Source organism: Canis lupus, chromosome 27 (assembly GCF_011100685.1).
Source record: "Canis lupus familiaris isolate Mischka breed German Shepherd chromosome 27, alternate assembly UU_Cfam_GSD_1.0, whole genome shotgun sequence".
Classification (NCBI taxonomy): Eukaryota; Metazoa; Chordata; class Mammalia; order Carnivora; family Canidae; genus Canis; species Canis lupus.
This window is the reverse complement of record NC_049248.1, coordinates 21,750,920-21,770,955: the sequence shown is the minus strand read 5'-3', so window position 1 is coordinate 21,770,955 and position 20,036 is coordinate 21,750,920. Positions and strand designations below refer to the sequence as shown.

Genomic DNA, 20,036 nt, shown 5'->3' with positions numbered 1-20,036 from the left:
CATTTTAGAAATTGATTTTTTTTTCTTTTAAAGAACAGTGCCATGCATGTAGTGTTCCTTTCATTATCTCATTTAGCTGTTAACAGTTCCTTTTAAAATGTGCTGGAGTAGGAAATGCTAAGTTGTGGTTGACATACAGGAGCAGCTATAACTGTCTAGGTCACTAACAACTACCAGGTTACCAAATCCATTGAACAGTTCTGTCCTCATCTTCTCAGCAGCAGTCACACAGTTCACATCATTTTCTCCTTCATACTTCTTTGACTTCATAGTACTCCTGGCCACATTCCTTGAACCCCAGCTTTTTCCTACCTCTATGTATAATCCTCAGTCCGTGTTGATTTTCTCCTTTTCTTGATCCCTGAAGGGCCATGGGTCTGGACCCTCTTCTCAAAGCTCTCTCCCCAGTTGAACTCATCAACTCCGATAGGTGTGTGCTTTCTATAAGTCTGTGACTTCCAGATTTACAACTGTAGTCCAAACTTTTTCTGAGCTTCAGGCTTGTATACTTTCATACTCCATTTTGAAGTCTTGTAGGCATCTCATATTTGTTCCAAATTGAACTACTAATTTTCTCCACTTTTTTCATATTAGCCTTCTTTATTTTAATGAACGATCAATCACTCTATCCAATTCTTCATGCCAAATATGGTGTTCTTTGACACTCCCCTCCTGCCTAACCTCTCTCCATCAAAGTTATCTTACAAAGTCATGTTGTGTTTTATTTTCAGATATAATTCTGATTCATTTACTTTTGCTTTCATCTTATATCTTAGACCTTCTATTTGGGATTGTTTTTCTTTTGCTAATATCCTTTAGTATTTATTTTGGTGGGTCTGCTGGTGGTAAATTATCTATGTTTGCTTATCTGAAAATATTTACTTACCTTGAAGAGATATTTCGGGCTGCCATTTATTTTCCTACAGCACACTAAAGATACCCTTCCCTTGCCTTCTGGCTTTCATTGCTACTGTTGAGAAATAACCTATTAGATTAACTTTTATTCCTTTGAGGATACCCTCCCCCCCCTTGTATATGTGCTATTCTATTTGTCTTTGGTTTTCTGCAATTTCCCTATGAAATGTTAGGTATGGACTTCTTTTATCTTAATTGCTATATATTGAATTTCTTGAATCTGTAGATTATTTCATGTGCTTTAGAAAGTTTTTAGATACTAGTTCTATGTTTCATCTCCTCTCAAATACTAGTTCTATGTTTCATCTCTTCTCTCTTCTTGATACTGTAAAAATGTTAGACTTTCTCACTGCTTCTTCTAGGTCTGTTATTCTCTTGTCTGTATTTTCTATCTTTTTGTTTATGTCATATATTGGATATTTTCTTATCTATCTTTCAATTCTTTAATTTTCTCTTCAGCTATCTCTAATATTATAGTAAGACCAATAATTGGGGATTTACATTTTTGACAGTCTATTTTTTTTAGAGAGATTTTATTTATTTATTCATGAGAGATACAGAGAGGCAGAGATACAGGCAGAGGGAGAGGCAGGCCACCTCACAGGGAGCCCAGTGTGGGACTTGATTCCAAGACCTCGGGTTTATGATCAGAGCTGAAGGCAGACGCTCAACCGCTGAACCACCCAGGTGTCCCTTGATAATCTATTTTTATTTCTAGATGTTTTATTTTTTTATTTTTATTTTTTCAAATCTAATATTAAATGTTATAGCCTGTCACTGATTCTTTAACAGATAATTTTAATAACTATTTTTTTGTATTCAGTTATTTCTTTTCATTATTATTCATTGTGTTTTATTTCCTTAGACTGTGATAGATTCTTAGGAAGTTGCAAAAATGGTACAAAGAATCCCATGTACCATACTCCATTTTGAAGTCTTGTAGGCATCTCATATTTGTTCCAAATTGAACTACTAATTTTCTCTTCACCCAGTTTCCCTCATTGGTGACATCTTACATAGCTATAGTAGAATATCAACTAGGAAATTAACATTGATGTAATACTAATTAAGTATCCTACAGACCTTACTCAGTTTTTACACTTTTTTAAACTTGCATTCATTTATGTATTTGTGTTTATTTGTAGTTCTATGCAACTTCATTCCAAAGTAGATTTGTGTAACCACCACCATAGTCAAGATGCAGAACTGTGTTCCACTACCACAAAGAACCTCCTCATACTGTCCCCTTATGAGGACCCTTGTCCTGGTCCTGTGATGCTTTTAAGAAGATTCTGAAAATTCATAATTTATACAGTTTATTCTTTGTTTGTTTTAGGTAGAAGGGAGTTCATGTTCATCAGCAGTTTTCAGAGTGTCATCCCTAGAACAATCATCACCATCCTTGGGAGAATTTATAGAAATGCAGATTCTCAGGCCCCCCTCCAGACCTATTAAATCAGAAACTCTAGGGATGGGGGGCTAGTAATTGTTTCTTAATGAGCTCTCAAGCTAAAGATTGATAACTACTAGCCTAAACAGTCCAGTTTACAAGTTTGGGGATCTTTTCTTCATCTTTACTGCTACGTTTTTAGTCTAAGCTCTCATTGTCACCTAAATTGCTTTTTGGCTACCATCCCCTCATTAATTCTGTTATACTTATTCCATGCTGTGTGTAGTAATATATACGATATCTTAAAACATAAATTGGATCATGTTACTACTTAAAAGCTATCTGGACTTCCTCATTGCTGGTAGAATAAAATCAGACTCCTTACCATGACCCTTAAGCCCCTAACATGATCATGCCCCTGCTTAACTGCATCCCCATCCGTACTACTCTCACACTTGCTCACTTCATTTTAGTGTCGTAGTCTCTTTTTGGATCTTCTAATATGCTAACCCCATTCATAAGTGTCTTTCTCTAACTCTCCTGGTTCCATCTTGATTTTATGATCTCAGGCCAGATCATATGAGGCCTTCTCTCTAGTTTATTCCCACTTATTTTCACCTGGTTCATTTTCTTTAGTTCATGTCTAAAGAAAATGAACCAGGTGAAATAAGTGGGAATAAATGATTCTTCAACATAGTCTGAGGCTAACTTGTATCTTTGCTTATTCCCACTCTCCTCCACTGGAATATAACTGCGAGAACAGGAACTCTGTGTTTTGTTTATTGATCAGTGCTCACCATCTAGAACAGTGCCTGGTACATGGTAGATACTCAGGAAAGTTTTGTGTGCTTTTAATGAGTAAATTAATTTTTTTTGCTATACATTCATATGACCACATGGAGTTATGAAACCTCTAAGATTTTAAAGTATATTCTCTAGTGATTTTGATGGGTATTTTCTTCATTTCTAGAGATTTTGAAATTTTTCTTTTTCATTTATTAATGTAGGACTTTTAGCAAAAGCATACACAATGAAAAAAATGGCAGAAAAGATTATTGATATAACTTAATAAGCCCATTTGAAACAAATATTTTATCAAATACACTTACAGAAAGTTTTAAAAATTGTACAGTTTTTAAGATGGCATCAAGAATACCATCTAGTGGGCAGCCCCAGTGGCTCAGCGGTTTAACGCCGCCTTCAGCCCAGGGCATGATCCTGGGGACCCAGGATTAAGTCCCATGTCGGGCTCCCTGCATGGAGCCTGCTTCTCCCTCTGCTTGTGTCTCTGCCTCTCTCTCTCTCTCTGTGTCTCTCATGAATAAATAAATAAAATCTTAAAAAAAAAAAAAAAAGAATACCATCTAGTGACTAACTTATTTTCCTTAACAGATTATGTCGCTTAAAAAAGAAAGCACAGGCAGAAGCAAATGCCACAGCTATCAGTAATCTGTTGCCATTCATGGAATATGAAGTACATACACAGCTAATGAATAAACTAAAACTGAAAGGAATGAACGCTTTATTTGGACTGAGAATTCAGATCACAGTGGGTGAAAATATGTTGATGGGCTTAGCGGTAAGTTTAGATGTTTTGGTTTGGTTTTGTGATTCCGGTAGTTTAGTAGATTCTGTTTTGTGTGATTCAAAGAGTCTTTTAAAAGGACTTATTTGAAGAAACTGGTATTAAGACCTTGGAGGGTTGGGGATATTATAAGAAGTAAAAAGTCTGATAATAGGCTTTTACATTTATATATGAATCACTGTTTAAAATTAATATATAAAATTTATTTATATTTATATTATTATATTCTGATCATAATCTCAGTAGTCAAATTTCTGAAAATTATCATGTGTAGCTTATTTAGTAAGTTGGTCATCATTGTTCTGTATTTTATTATTTTTTACACATTGCTAAAACAGGATTTTTCCTCAGCACTGACGTTTGGGACTAGAAAACTATTCATTGTTAGGGGCTGTCTGGTATATTACAGAATGTTTAGCAGCCACCATGGCCTCTGCACACTAATGGCTTCCCTTTAGTATGACATCCAGAAATGTTTCCAGACATTACTAGATGTTCCTTGGGGGCAGAGTCACTCCTGAGTGGGGAGGACCACTAGGCTAAAACAATCGTTAGTTATATGGAGAAAATTAAGCAATACATATAAAACTCTGCCTACTGCTGGATAAGAAAATGTTTCATCATAAATGTGCACCTATGGTCAACTGTGGAATGTGCAATAAAGTATATGTTTCTTTTTCTTTTTTTTTTTTTTTTTTTTTTAAGTTTGTGTTTCTTAAGTGTTGATAAATTGTGAGGCAGTAGAGGGACACCAGTGTGGCTCAGTGGGTTACGCCTCTGACTCTTGATCTTGGCTCAGGTCTTGATCTCATGGTCGTGAGTTTGAGCCTGCATTTGGCTCTACCTGGGCATTGAGCCTACTTATAAAAATAGAAAATGAAAATTCATGAGGGAGTGGGACGCTCTTTATCTCAGCTTTACGTTCACTGTGACTTATTAGAAAATAAATTTTGACTACAAGTTGTCACTGGGGAAAGCAAGAATTGTCTTTGTAAGTCATCTAAGACCCAGAGAACTAGATGCCTGCAAAATACATATTTATCAGGTAGAAACTGATTCACAGTATTTATGGAAATCCTCTCCTATTTTAGACACTTCCTTAGCCAGGATCTTCATCTGTGACACTGGCACTTTTCAAATTGGAATTCTCTGCCATATTTCTGAGATACATAAAAATTTAATTTTAAGAAATATATAGAACTTGGATTTTTTTTCCTCAGTATGCATTTGTAGATAAAATGCTAAACTATTTCCTGTTCATACATTTACAATTATGTAAATTTCTGAATGTAGGGGTAATTGTGTGGTAAAGATAAACTAATCAGGTAATCACGATTTTTTTAACAAGAGAAATTTGCAACAATTAGTTAAAGTAGTCTGATTTATATTAAAATTTTTGATATCTAGATTAACTGAATAAAGTGTTCATTATAATTCATTCATCTAAAAACTCACATGCTTAGCAATTATTATAAATGTATAATTTGGACTGAATATAAAACTAGTTATTGGTGGGTGTCTGTGGGAACTAAGAGCTTGATTCAGATTCAAAGATTTAAAAAGCATGGTGGAGCGCAGCCTGAGTGGCTTAGCAGTTTAGCGCTGCCTTTGGCCCAGGGCTTGATCCTGGAGACCGGGGATCGAGTCCCACGTCAGGCTCCCTGCATGGAGCCTGCTTCTCCCTCTGCCGCGCTCTCTCTCTCTCTCTCTCTCTGTCTGTCTCTCATTAATAAATTTTTAAAAAATTCTTAAAAAAATAAATAAAAAAATAAAAAGCATGGTGGCAAACATATCAAATACTTCTAATGGTTGAGCTCTAGGGAACTAGTTTGTGATACTGGTGTAATTTTTTGATGCCTGCCTGAAATATTGCCTTTTCTTATTCTTGCTGATCTTTTCCTTCTTGACTACTAGTGACACTCATTATATACTGTTTGTGATTTTGATCTTTGTGCTGTGGTTTAGCTTGTGCACTTAAATCTCAAGGCCCTAAAGGGATCCCTGGGTGGCTCAGCGGTTTAGAGCCTGTCTTCAGCCCAGGGCGTGATCCTGGAGACCCAGGATCGAGTTCCGCATCGGGCTACGTGCATGGAGCCTGCTTCTCCCTCTGCTTGTGTCTCTGCCTCTCTTTCTCTCTCTCTCTCTCTCTCTCTCTGTGTCTTTAATGATAAATAAATAAAATCTTAAAAAAAAAAAAACCCAAAAACTCAAGGCCCCAAGAGTAGCTTCCATGATAATTGATCTCTGCCTACTGGATATCTGGCACTGTGCTACCCCAGAAGTAATGCAATATTATCTTGACAAGAGGGGCAAATGGATGCTATAATAGATTGAGACTTGTCCAAAGTGATATGATGTACTGGAACTGAATTTCAAACCCAGGTTTGTCTTATTCCAGAGTCTGTGTTCTCAACCATTCTGGGCTGTTACCTCATTAGTGAGTACAGTGAAGAACCTGTTAGAGATACTCTGCTAAGGCTTCATATGGCAGGAGGGTGTTCTGAGGTTGAGCATCAGAGACTGAGTCATAGACATAGTCATGGTCACTAATGAACAAACCAGGAGAGAGAGCTTCTGAGCATCAATGTCATCTACTGCACAGAGTTCATGTCATCTACTGCACAGAGTTCATCATAGAATATCATACCCTTTTTAGTGTGGGTTTTTACAAAATTGGCATTTGATTAGAAAGAATAATAACTCACACAGGAGCATCTGACTCTTGATTTCAGCTCAGATCATGATCTCAGTGTGTAACCCCCCACCCCAATCTCACTTGCGAGTACAGCCTCAGTCATACTCTCTCTTTAAAAAAAAATAATAACTCACACAGTTCAAAATACACAAATATCCAGAGTTAAATGTCTTTTCTTGTCTACATTCCACTCTTTCTGTGTAAACAATTTGATGTTTATATTTGTATATATCTTTTGCTTTGCTTATATAATAAGCATGTTTAAATGTGGATGTACATAGGGGTGTGTGTGTGTGTGTGTGTAAATATCGTGTGTTGTATTTCCCTTAATAGTTTTCTAGTACTGATGGCATGTGGTACAGTTAGAGTCAGAAATTAATAGTCATTTAATTAAATATTTAAAATGAATCCGTATTAAGTAAAATTTTCTTTCTTGGTAATTATGGATGTAGTGTGATATCATGAGAAGTTCTTAGATTTTAGAGTCAGAAACACATTCAAATCTCTTCTCCATGTTTATTGACAGTGTGATCTTGAGTAAATTTCCTGTCCTTCCTGAAGGAAGGATAATATTGCTGCTGATAAATTTCCTGTCCTTCCTGAAGTTGTTTCCTCACTTGCTTTGCAAAAGTTTCCCTTTTACTTTTTAATAATTTTTAATCTTTTTTTCCTACACTTTTTCAGTGCAATTTATTTTTTGAAATCATAGGTAAAAATTTTAAAGTGCAGTTGGGTATGCAGTGAAAAGTAAATCCTTCTTTCATTGCTGTCCCTCCTATTTACCCAAGGTTCTCATCAGAAGCAACCAATTCCTGTTACCAGTTATGTGTTTCTGCTCTCTTCCAACATATGTCCCATATGTGCACTGATGCTAATTATCTTTCTCCTGTAGGGCAAAGATAGTTTTCCTAAGTATGAAGACTTAAGGACTATTATTCTTTAGATATTTTTTCTGATTATTTCCCTGTTGTTTTTACAAGTCGGCCACAGGTGTGTATTTAGCAGCTTTACCTACGCCTGGTGGCATTCAGATTGCTGGGAAGACTCCTAATGATGGCTCCTATGAACAGCATATATCTCATATGCAAAAGAAGATAAATGACACAATTGCTAAGAATAAAGAATTATATGAAATCAATCCTCCGGTAAGTAAAATAAATCTATATTGTGAATATATGTTATTGTTAGGGGTTAGTTTATTTTGGGATTACCTTATTTTGGACAAATTTTTTTTCACTGTTAAGATTTGCTCTCCTCATTACTCATTTCTTTTACCTCCTTTTGCAATCATACTCAAATGTCTCCTTTTAGGGAGCTGACTCTGACTACCTGATTTGAAAATTGTCCTCTCCCATCAATTTTTGATACTTTCTATCCACCTTCTGTGTTTTATTGTTTTTTATTTCTCTTATCTGTGTGTGTGTAAACACGAGAAAATATGTTTTTGATTTTTATAACTGCTTGTTGCATACAGAAGAATGAAGCTTCTTTGAGGCTGTATTCCTGAGGCCTAGCATAGTTCCTCCTAGTAGTAGCCTCTTGATAAATATTGCTGAATGATTAAATAAATAGTTTAAACGTTCATTTTTGGTAAAAAAGAAAGATTGCTTATTTAAGATAAAAATGTGAAAGAATACCCCATTTTTCAGTTTTAGTTTCTTAGGATTTTTCTACGAGTAACTTCCGTAGTCATTCTTTGATACCAAGTTTGTAGTAGATATCACAGTTTCTCCTACTCTGAGGATGCCTTATAGCCAGTTTTAAATGAAAGAAGAAAGTGTCGGAGTTAGAATGAATCTATTTGTTTTTTATGAGTCTTTGATAATGAAATACTTATGTAAAAGGAACATGTTTGAATAACATTATTATTGTTATTTGACTTTATACACACTGTCAGAATTTTGGTTGCTTGTCTGGGACAGTGCATCTGCATTCTAGTTTGAGACTTACAGCTTTCTAGCAAAGTTAAGTTGAGAGGAATTTTAAAGATATGACCTAGAGCTACACTGTTAAGTGTGGTGGACACTGTCACATGTGGCTGTACAGCACTTGATATGTGTCTGGTCCAAATTGAGAGGTGCTATCAGTATAAAATACGCACTGGATTTGGAAGACTTAATATGAAAAAGAATGTAAATTATCTCATGAGTATTTTTTATATAGATTATATTTTGAAAATGTAATCTTTTGGATATAGTGAATTAAATAAAATTTTATTAAAATTCTATTTCTTTTTTATTTTATTATATATGAGGCTTGCTTTATATTTCTATTGAACAGTGCTGATACAGAGCTTCTTGAAATTCACTAAGAAAGTTAGTATGTTAATATATTAATGCTTAAATAGCCTTTTTAAAGCTTTCCACACAGCCCTTTACTGATGCTTGAAGTACATTATTTTTCTTTTATAATTATGTTTTGATATTTGAACATTTACTAATAGTATTTATGTCTGTTGTGGAAAATGATTTGCAAAGCTTTATGTTAGGGCCCTGTGATATAAGCTGAACTCTTTTACTTACCAGTATTTATCAACTATATGCTCCCATGCTGACCTCTCATAGGAAGTATCTCTGTATACTATTGTATTTGTATATGCTTCTGTCATGGGGCTGTTCCATATTATTGCACTTAGTTTTTGCATGTCTGTCTGTCTTTAATATAAGCATTTTAAAGTCAGACATGTTTAGAGAATGTGAATTAAATTACTTCATCTATTCAATAAATATTTATTGAGCTTCCTGTTTCAGTAGTAGATTGTAGAGGAGGGGATAAATCTGTTATGATTTTTAAAATTTCAACATATATGGGTTTCATGTGTTGAATATGATACAAAAAGATTTATCAATCTATGAATTTTCTAATATATCTCTCCTTATTTCAGATACTGAGTGCATTATAGTCTTTCAGCATAACATCTCAGAATTTGACAGATTCAGTGTAGTAAGCTACTACTCATATCACAATTTTGTCTTTTCTGTTTCTAAAACAATGTATACCTACCCTGAAAATATACATCAGTGTGTTTCTTCTCTTAGGAAAGAAAGGTAGCTCCAGTTGAAGTGAATGTACTTGTTTTTTTTTCTCAACACTGAAAAATCTTTCTAATGTAGAGCAGTAGTACCACTTAAGTGGAGATCATTTAGTCAACCAAAGGTATCAAAATAAGGTGCAAAACTTTTAGAATAGGGGATCCCTGGGTGGCTCAGCAGTTTAATGCCTGCCTTTGGCTCAGGGCATGATCCTGGAGTCCCGGGATCAAGTCCCACATCGGGCTCCCTGCGTGGAGCCTGCTTCTCTCTCTGCCTGTGTGTCTGCCTCTCTCAATCTCTGTGTCTCTCATGAATAAATAAATAAAATCTTTGAAAAAAAAACTTTTAGAATAATAAACAGTATTAGTGGTAAAAACTTCGTTACGAATCTAAGATATATTAAAAACAGAGGGGATCCCTGGGTGGCGCAGCGGTTTAGCACCTGTCTTTGGCCCAGGGCGCGATCCTGGAGACCCGGGATCGAATCCCACATCGGGCTCCCGGTGCATGGAGCCTGCTCCTCCCTCTGCCTGTGTCTCTGCCTCTCTCTCTCTCTCTCTGTGTGTGACTATCATAAATAAATAAAAATTAAAAATAAACATTGTATTTAAAAAAAAACAGATACTGGCTTTTATTAGATCTATAATGTAATGAACAGAAGCATAAACAAATTTTAAACTACTGAAAAATTAAAAAAAAGAAAGATGTTATCTGGTTGGAAGAATATTACACTCAGAGTAAAAAAAACTGATCTGGATAGGTTTGTCACTTAACTAGTTTTCAAGGACAGGCAAACTACTTTACCTCTGAACTGTAGCTCTTTTTCATTTTGTAGTCATTATAATAGGTACCCTGTTAAAATTACACAAGGCAAGGTAATTTGGGGTACAAATAAGAGAAATGAATGTGAAATTACTTTATAGATAGCTATTATGAAATAGTAGTCTTCTGTAAGGTATACGCTAGCAATGAACATTTAAAACTGCATTCTTGAAAAAATTTTAGGTTCCTTGTTATTTAAAAACATAGCTCTGTTATGCCAACAATAGTGTAGGCCTTTTTGCATTTGTGCTCACATAGTCACATTCTCCTGATAGTCCTTGTAGCCAACAGATACTTAGAATCTCTAGTTAGCATTGATCTTTGGCTATGTAATAGGTAAAAGCTTGCAAACTCATATAGGGTTACATCCTCAAAAAGATCATCATTGTAGCTACCAAAGTTTGTTTAGCTTAGTAAGTTGCATAGCAAATATCTGCATAATATATGTATTAATGTGTACATGCACACGTTTATCATATTCCTCATTTTATCATGTGGAGCTTTGAAAAATTGCCACTGGGTAAGAAAAGATAGAAAGTTAGAATCCTTTTTGGGGACTACTTTTATTTTATTTTATTTATTTTATTTTATTTTTTATTATTATTTTTTATTTTTATTTATGAGAGACAGAGAGGCAGAGACATAGGCGGAAGGAGAAGCAGACTCCGTGCAGGCAGCATAATGCAGGACTCGATCCCAGGACCCCAGGATCTCGACCTGAGCTGACAGACAGACACTCAACCACTGAGCCACCGATGTGCCCCTTGGGGACTACATTTTTTTTTTTTTTTTTGGACTACATTTTTTAAAAAATGTTTTATTATTCATGAGAGACACACAGAGAGAGGCAGAGACACAGGCAGAGAGAGAGAAGCAGGCTCCATGCAGGGAGCCCAATGTGGGACTCAATCCCAGATCCCAGGATCAATGACCTGAGCCGAAGGCAGACATTCAAACCGCTGAGCTACCCAGGTGTCCCTGGACTACATTTTTTTAATTATTTTTGGGCTGTTTGGTCTTTTAAAGGCTGAGTAGAAAATACTTTCTGAGCTGGAAGGACTGCCAATTCCCTACTTGTTGTGTCTTTTCTGTACACTAGATGTCAGTATTGCCTTGCTGTGTCTGTGACACATCTCTATGTGTTTATCAATTAGTGTATCAAGACTGCTATTATTCATAGAAGGAAATATCCACGTACTCTACAAAAAGATAATTAGTCATAAAAGTTATAATTAAATATAGGCTGTGAATATATTTAGACTTTATTCTTTACAGATATTTATCTATTAATAAAAATATTTAAAACCGAACTGAAGCATACAAGTATTGAATCATGTTGTATATCTGAAATTAATACAAAGTTATATGTCCATTATACTTCCGTAAAAAGGAAAAAAACCCTACGGTTTACAAAATAACCCCAAAACTGAAAAAGACAGTTTTTTAAAAAAATTTTTATTTATTTATGATAGTCACACAGAGAGAGAGAGAGAGAGAGAGAGGCAGAGACATAGGCAGAGGGAGAAGCAGGCTCCATGCACCGGGAGCCCGACTTGGGATTCGATCCCGGGTCTCCAGGATCGCGCCCTGGGACAAAGGCAGGTGCTAAACCGCTGCGCCACCCAGGGATCCCTGAAAAAGACAGTTTTATATGATATAAAGCAATTGTATTTCTTTTAGGAGGTATCAGAAGAGATTATAGGATCACCCATTCCAGAACCTAGACAACGCTCAAGACTTTTAAGATCTCAGTCAGAAAGCTCTGATGAAGTTACAGAGTTGGACCTTTCACATGGGAAAAAAGATGCTTTTGTTTTGGAGGTAATACTACATTAGACTAATTTCTTCAAGTTTTTGGAAGATATACATTTTTACAGTCAGATCCTAAATTGATGTGATGTGATTTTGTATCATTACAACTGTTATAAATATATAAAGAAATTTTATTATAGTGATTACAACAAATATGAAAATATTAGAACATAGTAATATTTTTTGATCAATACCAGATACAATAATTCAAGTGGCTCTGGAAAAATTAATGTGTGGGTTGAAATAAAATTCAAACAATGCTAAACTAAAAAAATAATGCTAAATTCTTAGAGCTTTTGTAAACTTGAAGGAATTTAAGAAATTAAAATGCTTTTCTTTCACTTATATCTACTTGTTTCATGTCTTATAACATGTTAGTATAATCATATCCTTTTACATGTGGTATCATAGCACTCCAAATGCTGAGTATAGTGTTTTCTTACTGAATTCAGAAGGTATAGTTGAACTTTCATTATAAAAATACACTCACAACTTTCCTGGAGAATGCATGTGGCGCAGAAGATATATGGAGTCTCCTACCTCACAAATCTACTCCCTCTGCCCTCCCCTGTAAATAGTTAGCTTTGATAGAGATAGATGATCTTCCTTTGGTATTGAAGGAAAGGAAAACAAATGAGGATACTCGGAAATGTTCTGGTAAAGTGCCAGTTGAGAGAAAAAAAATCAGATGCCTTTATATTAGTAAAGCAGGAAGCTGATGGTAAAATTGTATTGAGATGGGATTGGAAGTTTGAAGAATCTAGAACAGTGTCCATGAATGTGATCAGGATGTCAGCCACGGGAGATGCACAAGGCTTAATTAACAGGTGAGAATGTTAATTTGTAGAAAACTCAAACTGTATGAGTATGTGCCTATTTCTCCTATTTTTCTACAATCTGAGAATGAAAAACAAAATGGAGGTTGGTAAAAGAATATGTTGGACTGAGGAGGTAAAAAATTCCATGGTCTTGTTTGCAGTAATGCTACTCAAAGGGTGCTGTGACTGCCTATAGCAGCAGCAGTATCTGGAGTCTTATGAGAAATGCAAATTCTGGGGCCCTTACTTCACACTTAGTGAATGAAATTTCAATGTAGAGCCCAGGAATCTGTCTAACAAATTTTCCAGCATTCTAGAGCATAATTGATCTTTATGGTCCTGGATCCTGACTAAGTAGAGAACAAAAGTGCTTCAGATCTGTGTGGAAAGCGGAGAACAAAGTGCAGATTCAGTAAGAGAAGGAACAGACAGGCAGAACATTGTAGTTGGATTTGGGTGTGGAATGTTTTGGGGAATAGTGGATTGAGGTATGGCCATGACTGTAGCTAAAGTAATGTTAAAAATAGTTCTTAAAGTCTCAAAGGTTGAAGTGTGAGTCCTTCAGACCCACGATGTACTGATGAATCTCAGTATATGTCTAGTTGGATAATAAATAACTAGACATAGTTATTTGCAATGGAATATTGTGGTGTAAGAAGAGTAGGAGTTGCACTTATTTTTTTTTAGATGTACCTTTAAATTTATCCCTATGTAATTCAGTTTTAAAGCATTTTTGTATTTAAGTCAAAAGATCATTTTTCTTAAAATTTCTCTTTATTAACTTATACAGGTAGAGATAATAATTGCTTATGGTATCTTTGTAATAAGCCTTTTGAAAGATGTCCTCATAAAGGCTTGAGAAAAGGCTCTCTTTTTACCTGAATATACTTATAATGTGAAATATTTACTTAGAAGTATTTATAATTACTGTGGAGAAATTTACAGAGATTAGAATTTTTTTTTTCAAGTTTTGAATTTTCATTTAGGGAATAACGGCTCCACTTTTTCTTGACTCTTATGTTTCTATTTATTTAGTAAATAATAAAAACAATGATTTTTTTAATATTTTGAAATTATTATATATTTAGTACTTACGTAATAGCTCTAATCTTTTTATTTTCAGATTGATGACACTGATGCTATGGAAGACGTACATTCTCTACTTACTGATGTTCCTCCTCCTTCAGGTGAACAGAAAAAATTGAGATGAGACTAGTTTTATACATCTTAGTTCATAAGTTCTGAATTTATTTTAAAATACTTTAAAGTACTTTATTTTAAAAAAATTAAAAAATAAGAAAAGTACTTTATTTTAAAGGCTTTATCAGCGTCACATCCTGTTATTTACTTTGCTGCCCCAAAGCTAGAACCATTGTTTAAAAATATTTATGTTAGGACTTAGGTGAACTGAGGGGGCTCCTAACTGGCTCAGTCAGTAGAGCATGTGACTCTTGATCTCAGGATTATAATTTCCAGCCTCATGTTGGGTGGAGAGATTACTAAAAACTAATATTTTTTTTTAAAAAGGGGAACTAGATTTTTTTTTTAAGATTATTTTTTTATTTGAGAGAGAGAAAGAGTGATCACTTGTGTGAGCAGGGGAGGGGCAAGGAGAAAGGAGAGAGGGAGGGAATCTCTAGCAGACCCCCTGCTGAGCAAAGAGCCCATGGGGCTTGATCCCAGGACCCTGAGATCATGACCAGAGCTGAAATCAAGAGGCTTAACTGACTTGAGGACGGTTAACTAACTTGAGCCACCCAGGTTCTCTTAGCTTAATTGATTTTTAATCCTTTTATGTTCATACATTAAAAAAAAAAAAAAAAGGAAAAGAAACCAAACTGATAATTTATTAAGATATTCTAAAGTTTACTGAAGGTAATAATGTTTTAGAAAAAAGAATAAATGGATTTTATAGTTAGAATTCCATGTAATAAGTGAAAAATGTTATTTTTCAACATAAAAGTAGATGAAATATTATATAGTTTAACTATGATTTATTTTGACAGGCTTTTATAGTTGTAATACAGAAATTATGCCTGGTATAAATAACTGGACATCTGAAATACAGGTAAACCTTTCATAATTTTCAATAAATACAATGTATGTGATTTTAGCAAGTTCCTTAATATGTTTTCTCTTTGACCTCCTTATTGCAACTAAAATGTTAGCCTTTTTCATATCACATTATTTATTATTATTAATTATTTGGCAGTTTTATCAACTGTTATACTATTTAGTTAAAAATAATAAAATGACATGCAATTATATCTCCCGTATTTAGATGTTCACATCAGTAAGAGTAATCCGATTAAGCAGCCTTAACCTGACTAATCAAGCCCTTAATAAGAACTTTAATGATCTCTGTGAAAATTTGCTCAAGGTAGGAACCTTTTGACTAACTATATTTTAGTTAAAACACCTAAGAATTATGAAATTAAAAAAGAAAAGTATATTGTCTGGAATATCTTACACAAGTGTGAGCTGAATGATTTTTACTTATATATTATGTAAATCTTAACTCTCTCAACTGGTAAAATGCTAAAGTTGCCATCTTGATATGCCACACTATAAAAAAAAATATATTTTAAGTTATTTTATAATTTTAAGCTTCATAGAAATCTATTGTATATTTGTAAATTTAGAAAAACCATTTTTCTTATATTTTATGACATCGATAAAGCTGATTAAATCTTATTATCTGCTTAAATATTTAAAATGTAAGAATATACAAAATAGAAGTGGACCAGCTTTGTCTTAAACTTTCCTTTTGCCCTGATATAATGTGCAGTGAAAAATCCGTTTTTAAAAAATTTTTAAATTCAAAGAAGTGATATTACTCATATTTTCTGTTATGTAGAGCCTGTATTTTAAACTGCGGTCTATGATCCCCTGCTGCCTTTGCCATGTAAATTTTACAGTATCTCTGCCTGAAGATGAATTAATACAGGTAATTAAGATTCAACTTATTAAGATTTCTAGCTTTTCTGATTTGTCTTAATATTATAAATCTGCCATAATTGAATAAAGCATTTTACTTCCAAATATTTTTAAACAAATATATTAGAATAAATCAGATCATGTATATTTTATTTTTCTAAACTCTAATTATCCGAAAGTAGAATTATATTTCTAGCACATATACAATAGGATGCGTACTTACATGGGATTTCTCCAGTCCCCATATTTTAGAGAAGGTACTTGAGCTCTTTCTGGAATATCTGGGTTTAGTATATATGTCAGACTCAAATGCAGTCTAAATATTTGAGGTTATCTGTAATTCTGGTTGAGAATCTTAACCAGCAAAAGTGAATTAGCCAGTTAGTATAAATTGTTCCATTGTACTGAAGAAGATTTGTGAGAAACTTATTTTGGTGACGATTGTTTTGCTAATATTGTTTCTGTAATTCTAGGTCACAGTCACAGCAGTTGCAATAACTTTTGACAAAAATCAGGCTTTGCAGACCACAAAAACACATGTTGAAAAGTCATTGCAAAGAGGTAAACCTGTGATGGATGGGAGCATAGTTCATGTTTGTCTACATTTATAGTTCAGTGAAAAAAGTTGATTAAATAAGTCACTTGTTTCTTGAAGAAGCAATACTGTCACTTTTTCTGTTTATCTTTTATCAAGATAACTTTGTGAATAAGAATGTTTGACTTGGTATTCTTCACAAATAGGCGTTTGGTGTTTGTTTACATAGAGAATGCTGTTATTTTTTAGACTTAGGTTATAGCATATTCTGCAGTAATTTAGAGGTTTTTTTTTTTTTCTGAGGTCTCTGGAGAGGTCCTCAAGACATCTGAGAACATAATTGATGTAGTAAGCATCATGTATTTTTCTTAGGAAAGGTCCTCAGAGTTGTGCTTTTTCCAGTAAAATCTAGGAAGTAACATTCTTAATATATTCCAAAGAAACTCAAATTATTAAAAACCGCTTATGTGTTGTGAAAAAAAGGAGAAGGGAGATAGTATGCTTTCTAAAATTTAAGGACTTACCAGCTAAATAAAATATTCATGATTAGTCTAAATTTTTATAGTGATTACATTCTACATGTAAAACATTGAATTAATGTCAAATAGAGATATATTAAATGATTGTGTTCAGATATTTATCAAAGAAGATAGAAAATAACTGATTTAAGTATCATTGAACTAGTATGGTAGAAAGAATAGAATAATAGTTATTGAGTTATTATTATTATTATTATTTAGTTATTATTTGCAAGGCATTGTGCTAAGAGATTTACACTTAGTATTTTTTTCTAAATCTTAAAAAACAATCCTATCAGGGAAGATAGCATGTCTCAACATTGTGCGGGTGGAGTGTCTCCATGGGAGAAGCCAGGAAGAAAATAACCAGAAACATTGGAGTGGGGGAAATAGATATATTTCAACCCAGATTCTTACTTTTAAAAAATTGATACTAGATCATTACTAAATAACTAGTATTTTTCTTGCCTCTCAAGCCTCTACAGATAATGAAGAACTTCTGCAGTTTCCACTGGAGCTCTGTTCAGATTCACTTCCTTCTCATCCTTTTCCACCAGCTAAAGGTTGGTTAAGTGAGGGAAATGCAAACACAAATCCTATTTCCTAGTTCCTTTTACTTCTTCATTATAGGCAGTCTTAATCTTGAGATGAAGGTTTATTCTTCATTCCCTCATTGTTTGTTTCTTCATGTTCATAAAGGGGAGAGAGTAATATTCCTCTTATTTTAATTTCTCAAGTAATCTCATCATAAATTATTAAGGTAATGTTTCATGTGATGTTCCATTCTTATACTTCAAATGTAGTAAAGTTTTATTTTCAGAGATCTGAATTTCCCAGAGTGACTATTCACATGTGATATATTGACATTTATATGATATCTGGTAAGGTTTTATCCAGCCACAATCGAATCTTTACAAAAATTTTTAGATTTTCATAGATGACAAAATACTGATTTTCTTCAGAAGAAATGTGGAGGAATTTGGGTGGGGTACTACAAGTGAGAAAGGGATGAGCTCTCTTTTGAGTGTCTTGGTTACTATGGAGGAACATTATTATGTGCTTAAAGATACTGGCATATTTTCAAATGCAAAATGATAGTCTCTTAATGGCAATAAGTCTACTTAGATCTATACAGTCTTTGGAGAAAAATGAGGGGTAGTATTTTCTATTTCTCTTCTGATTTCAGGGCAATTTTTATTAAAAGATTTTTCAGAATTAACTGTATCTTATTTCGTAGCATTATATATAGAATACATGCAGCTTGTGTTTTTTTGTAAATTTTTTATTCTGAGAAATGTTATTTGTAATTTCAAATCAAATTGGCTTTTCTAATTATTACAGTTTAATAACACAGGGACATTTTTTTGTGATTTGTACTTATCAGTTTATCTGATACCAAATTAGTATAGAATAGTTTTATATTCACATTGCATGTATGTGAACAGAGTCTTTACTAAATCAGGGCAAGGCTTGTTTATCTATGTAGATAAATAGATCTTGTCTCATCGTTTAAAGATGAAAAGATAAGCTACTTTCAGATTCTGAACTTCATAACATGGTGATTATGATTCTCTTTGTTTTTTTAATCTAAATTAAATTTTCTAATTTAGAACTCCATAGGGAATTTTAGCATAGTTCAACTCCTATGTTGAAAGAATAGAGATGAAACATCAAATCCAAAGATAATCTGAGTTCAGCTTTATAAATTAAATATAGCTTCTAGAACAAAAAGAACTGTGAAGAATTGTCCTTGAACTGACCAGACAGAATTTCTTTATTTTTTTATTTTTTTCAGACAATTTTTTTTAAAAACACCTACTTTAATACAGAAACTTGTATTTAACACAGGGTTAGTTCCAAATTACTTTAAGGTGTCATTTCATTTATCCTTACCCTGCAGTGGGACGGGTGGGGTGTGGAGGAGGAACCCAAACCAAAAATCTAAACACTAAAAAGATTTGATTAGTTGCTAATCTATGAGTATATATATTTATGGAGATAGGGTCTCTGTTAGCTCAGTTTTACCTTGTTAATCATTAGTGATTTCTGCAGAAGATTGGATTTAAATTCTGTAAATTTGTCATATCTATATCTATACCTTGCAGTTTCTGCAGTAGCTTTCAAAATGTTTTCAAAGGTAATTAAAATTAGTGCTTGTTGAGGTCATTAGTCTATTTTGTACAAATGATACTCTGAACTGAAGAACAACAAAAGAAGAATTTGAGTAGAGTAAGTCATATCTGAACAGTACTTAAAATATTGCAGTTTATTTTATAGTGTGAAGAGGGACCAGAAGGTGGAGTAATAAAGTTAGCAGACCTCAATTCTCATCCCAGTTTTGCTGCTGATAATGTGAGAACTTAGGCCAGTTATCCTCTAATAAACCAATAAACCTCAGTCCCTCATCTGTAAAATGTGAAAAGATTAAGATTCTCTCTATCCTTTAAAGTTCTCTGATTCCTTGGGTTTCTATAATTTATGGTTCTTCAATAATTAATGTGTTTCTGTTATTAAAAACAAGTCAAAAGCCAGTGAATCAAAATCAAAAGCTAATGTTTAAGTTAAATTAAAAATTTCCAAATATCTTCACATCTGTTAAACCAGTAATTTTTAAACTCTGCTTCTCCAAAACATGGAGTTTGTTCAGAGATGCCTCAGGCCTTCTACAAGGTAGGGAGGGAAAAGAGGGTAGGGAGAGTGAGAGGATAGGTCTCTGGAACCCCTACTGCTGAGTTGGAGCAGCTTTGATTCAGTAGGCTTTTACTTACTGATTTTCTATATGTGATTTTTGTTGTAAGAGAGATTTTCAACAAGTTTGAAAACCACTGAATCATATCATGCTGCCATCATGATCATCTTCCTAATGTTCAAGAGCATTACATCCAATACTAATATATAGAAAACTTTATATATGAAGTACTTAACTACAAAACCTATATGCTTTTCCTTGAACATTATGTTTTAAAATAATCAGTAA

At 33.7% G+C, this 20,036-nt stretch overlaps 1 protein-coding gene across 26 annotated transcripts in view; it reads left to right on the top strand.

Annotated features, from left to right (window-relative positions):
* Nucleotides 1-20,036, top strand: part of C2CD5 (C2 calcium dependent domain containing 5) — a 101,306-nt gene that overhangs the window by 64,310 nt on the left and 16,960 nt on the right. For all 26 annotated transcript variants that reach the window (XM_038577030.1, XM_038577035.1, XM_038577031.1 and 23 more), the window contains 9 exons: nt 3,698-3,884; nt 7,566-7,730; nt 12,120-12,260; nt 14,193-14,256; nt 15,076-15,137; nt 15,351-15,449; nt 15,927-16,016; nt 16,480-16,567; nt 17,536-17,622. In XM_038577030.1, the coding sequence (XP_038432958.1) occupies nt 3,698-3,884; nt 7,566-7,730; nt 12,120-12,260; nt 14,193-14,256; nt 15,076-15,137; nt 15,351-15,449; nt 15,927-16,016; nt 16,480-16,567; nt 17,536-17,622 (983 nt within the window). The remainder of the gene's footprint in view (nt 1-3,697; nt 3,885-7,565; nt 7,731-12,119; nt 12,261-14,192; nt 14,257-15,075; nt 15,138-15,350; nt 15,450-15,926; nt 16,017-16,479; nt 16,568-17,535; nt 17,623-20,036) is intronic.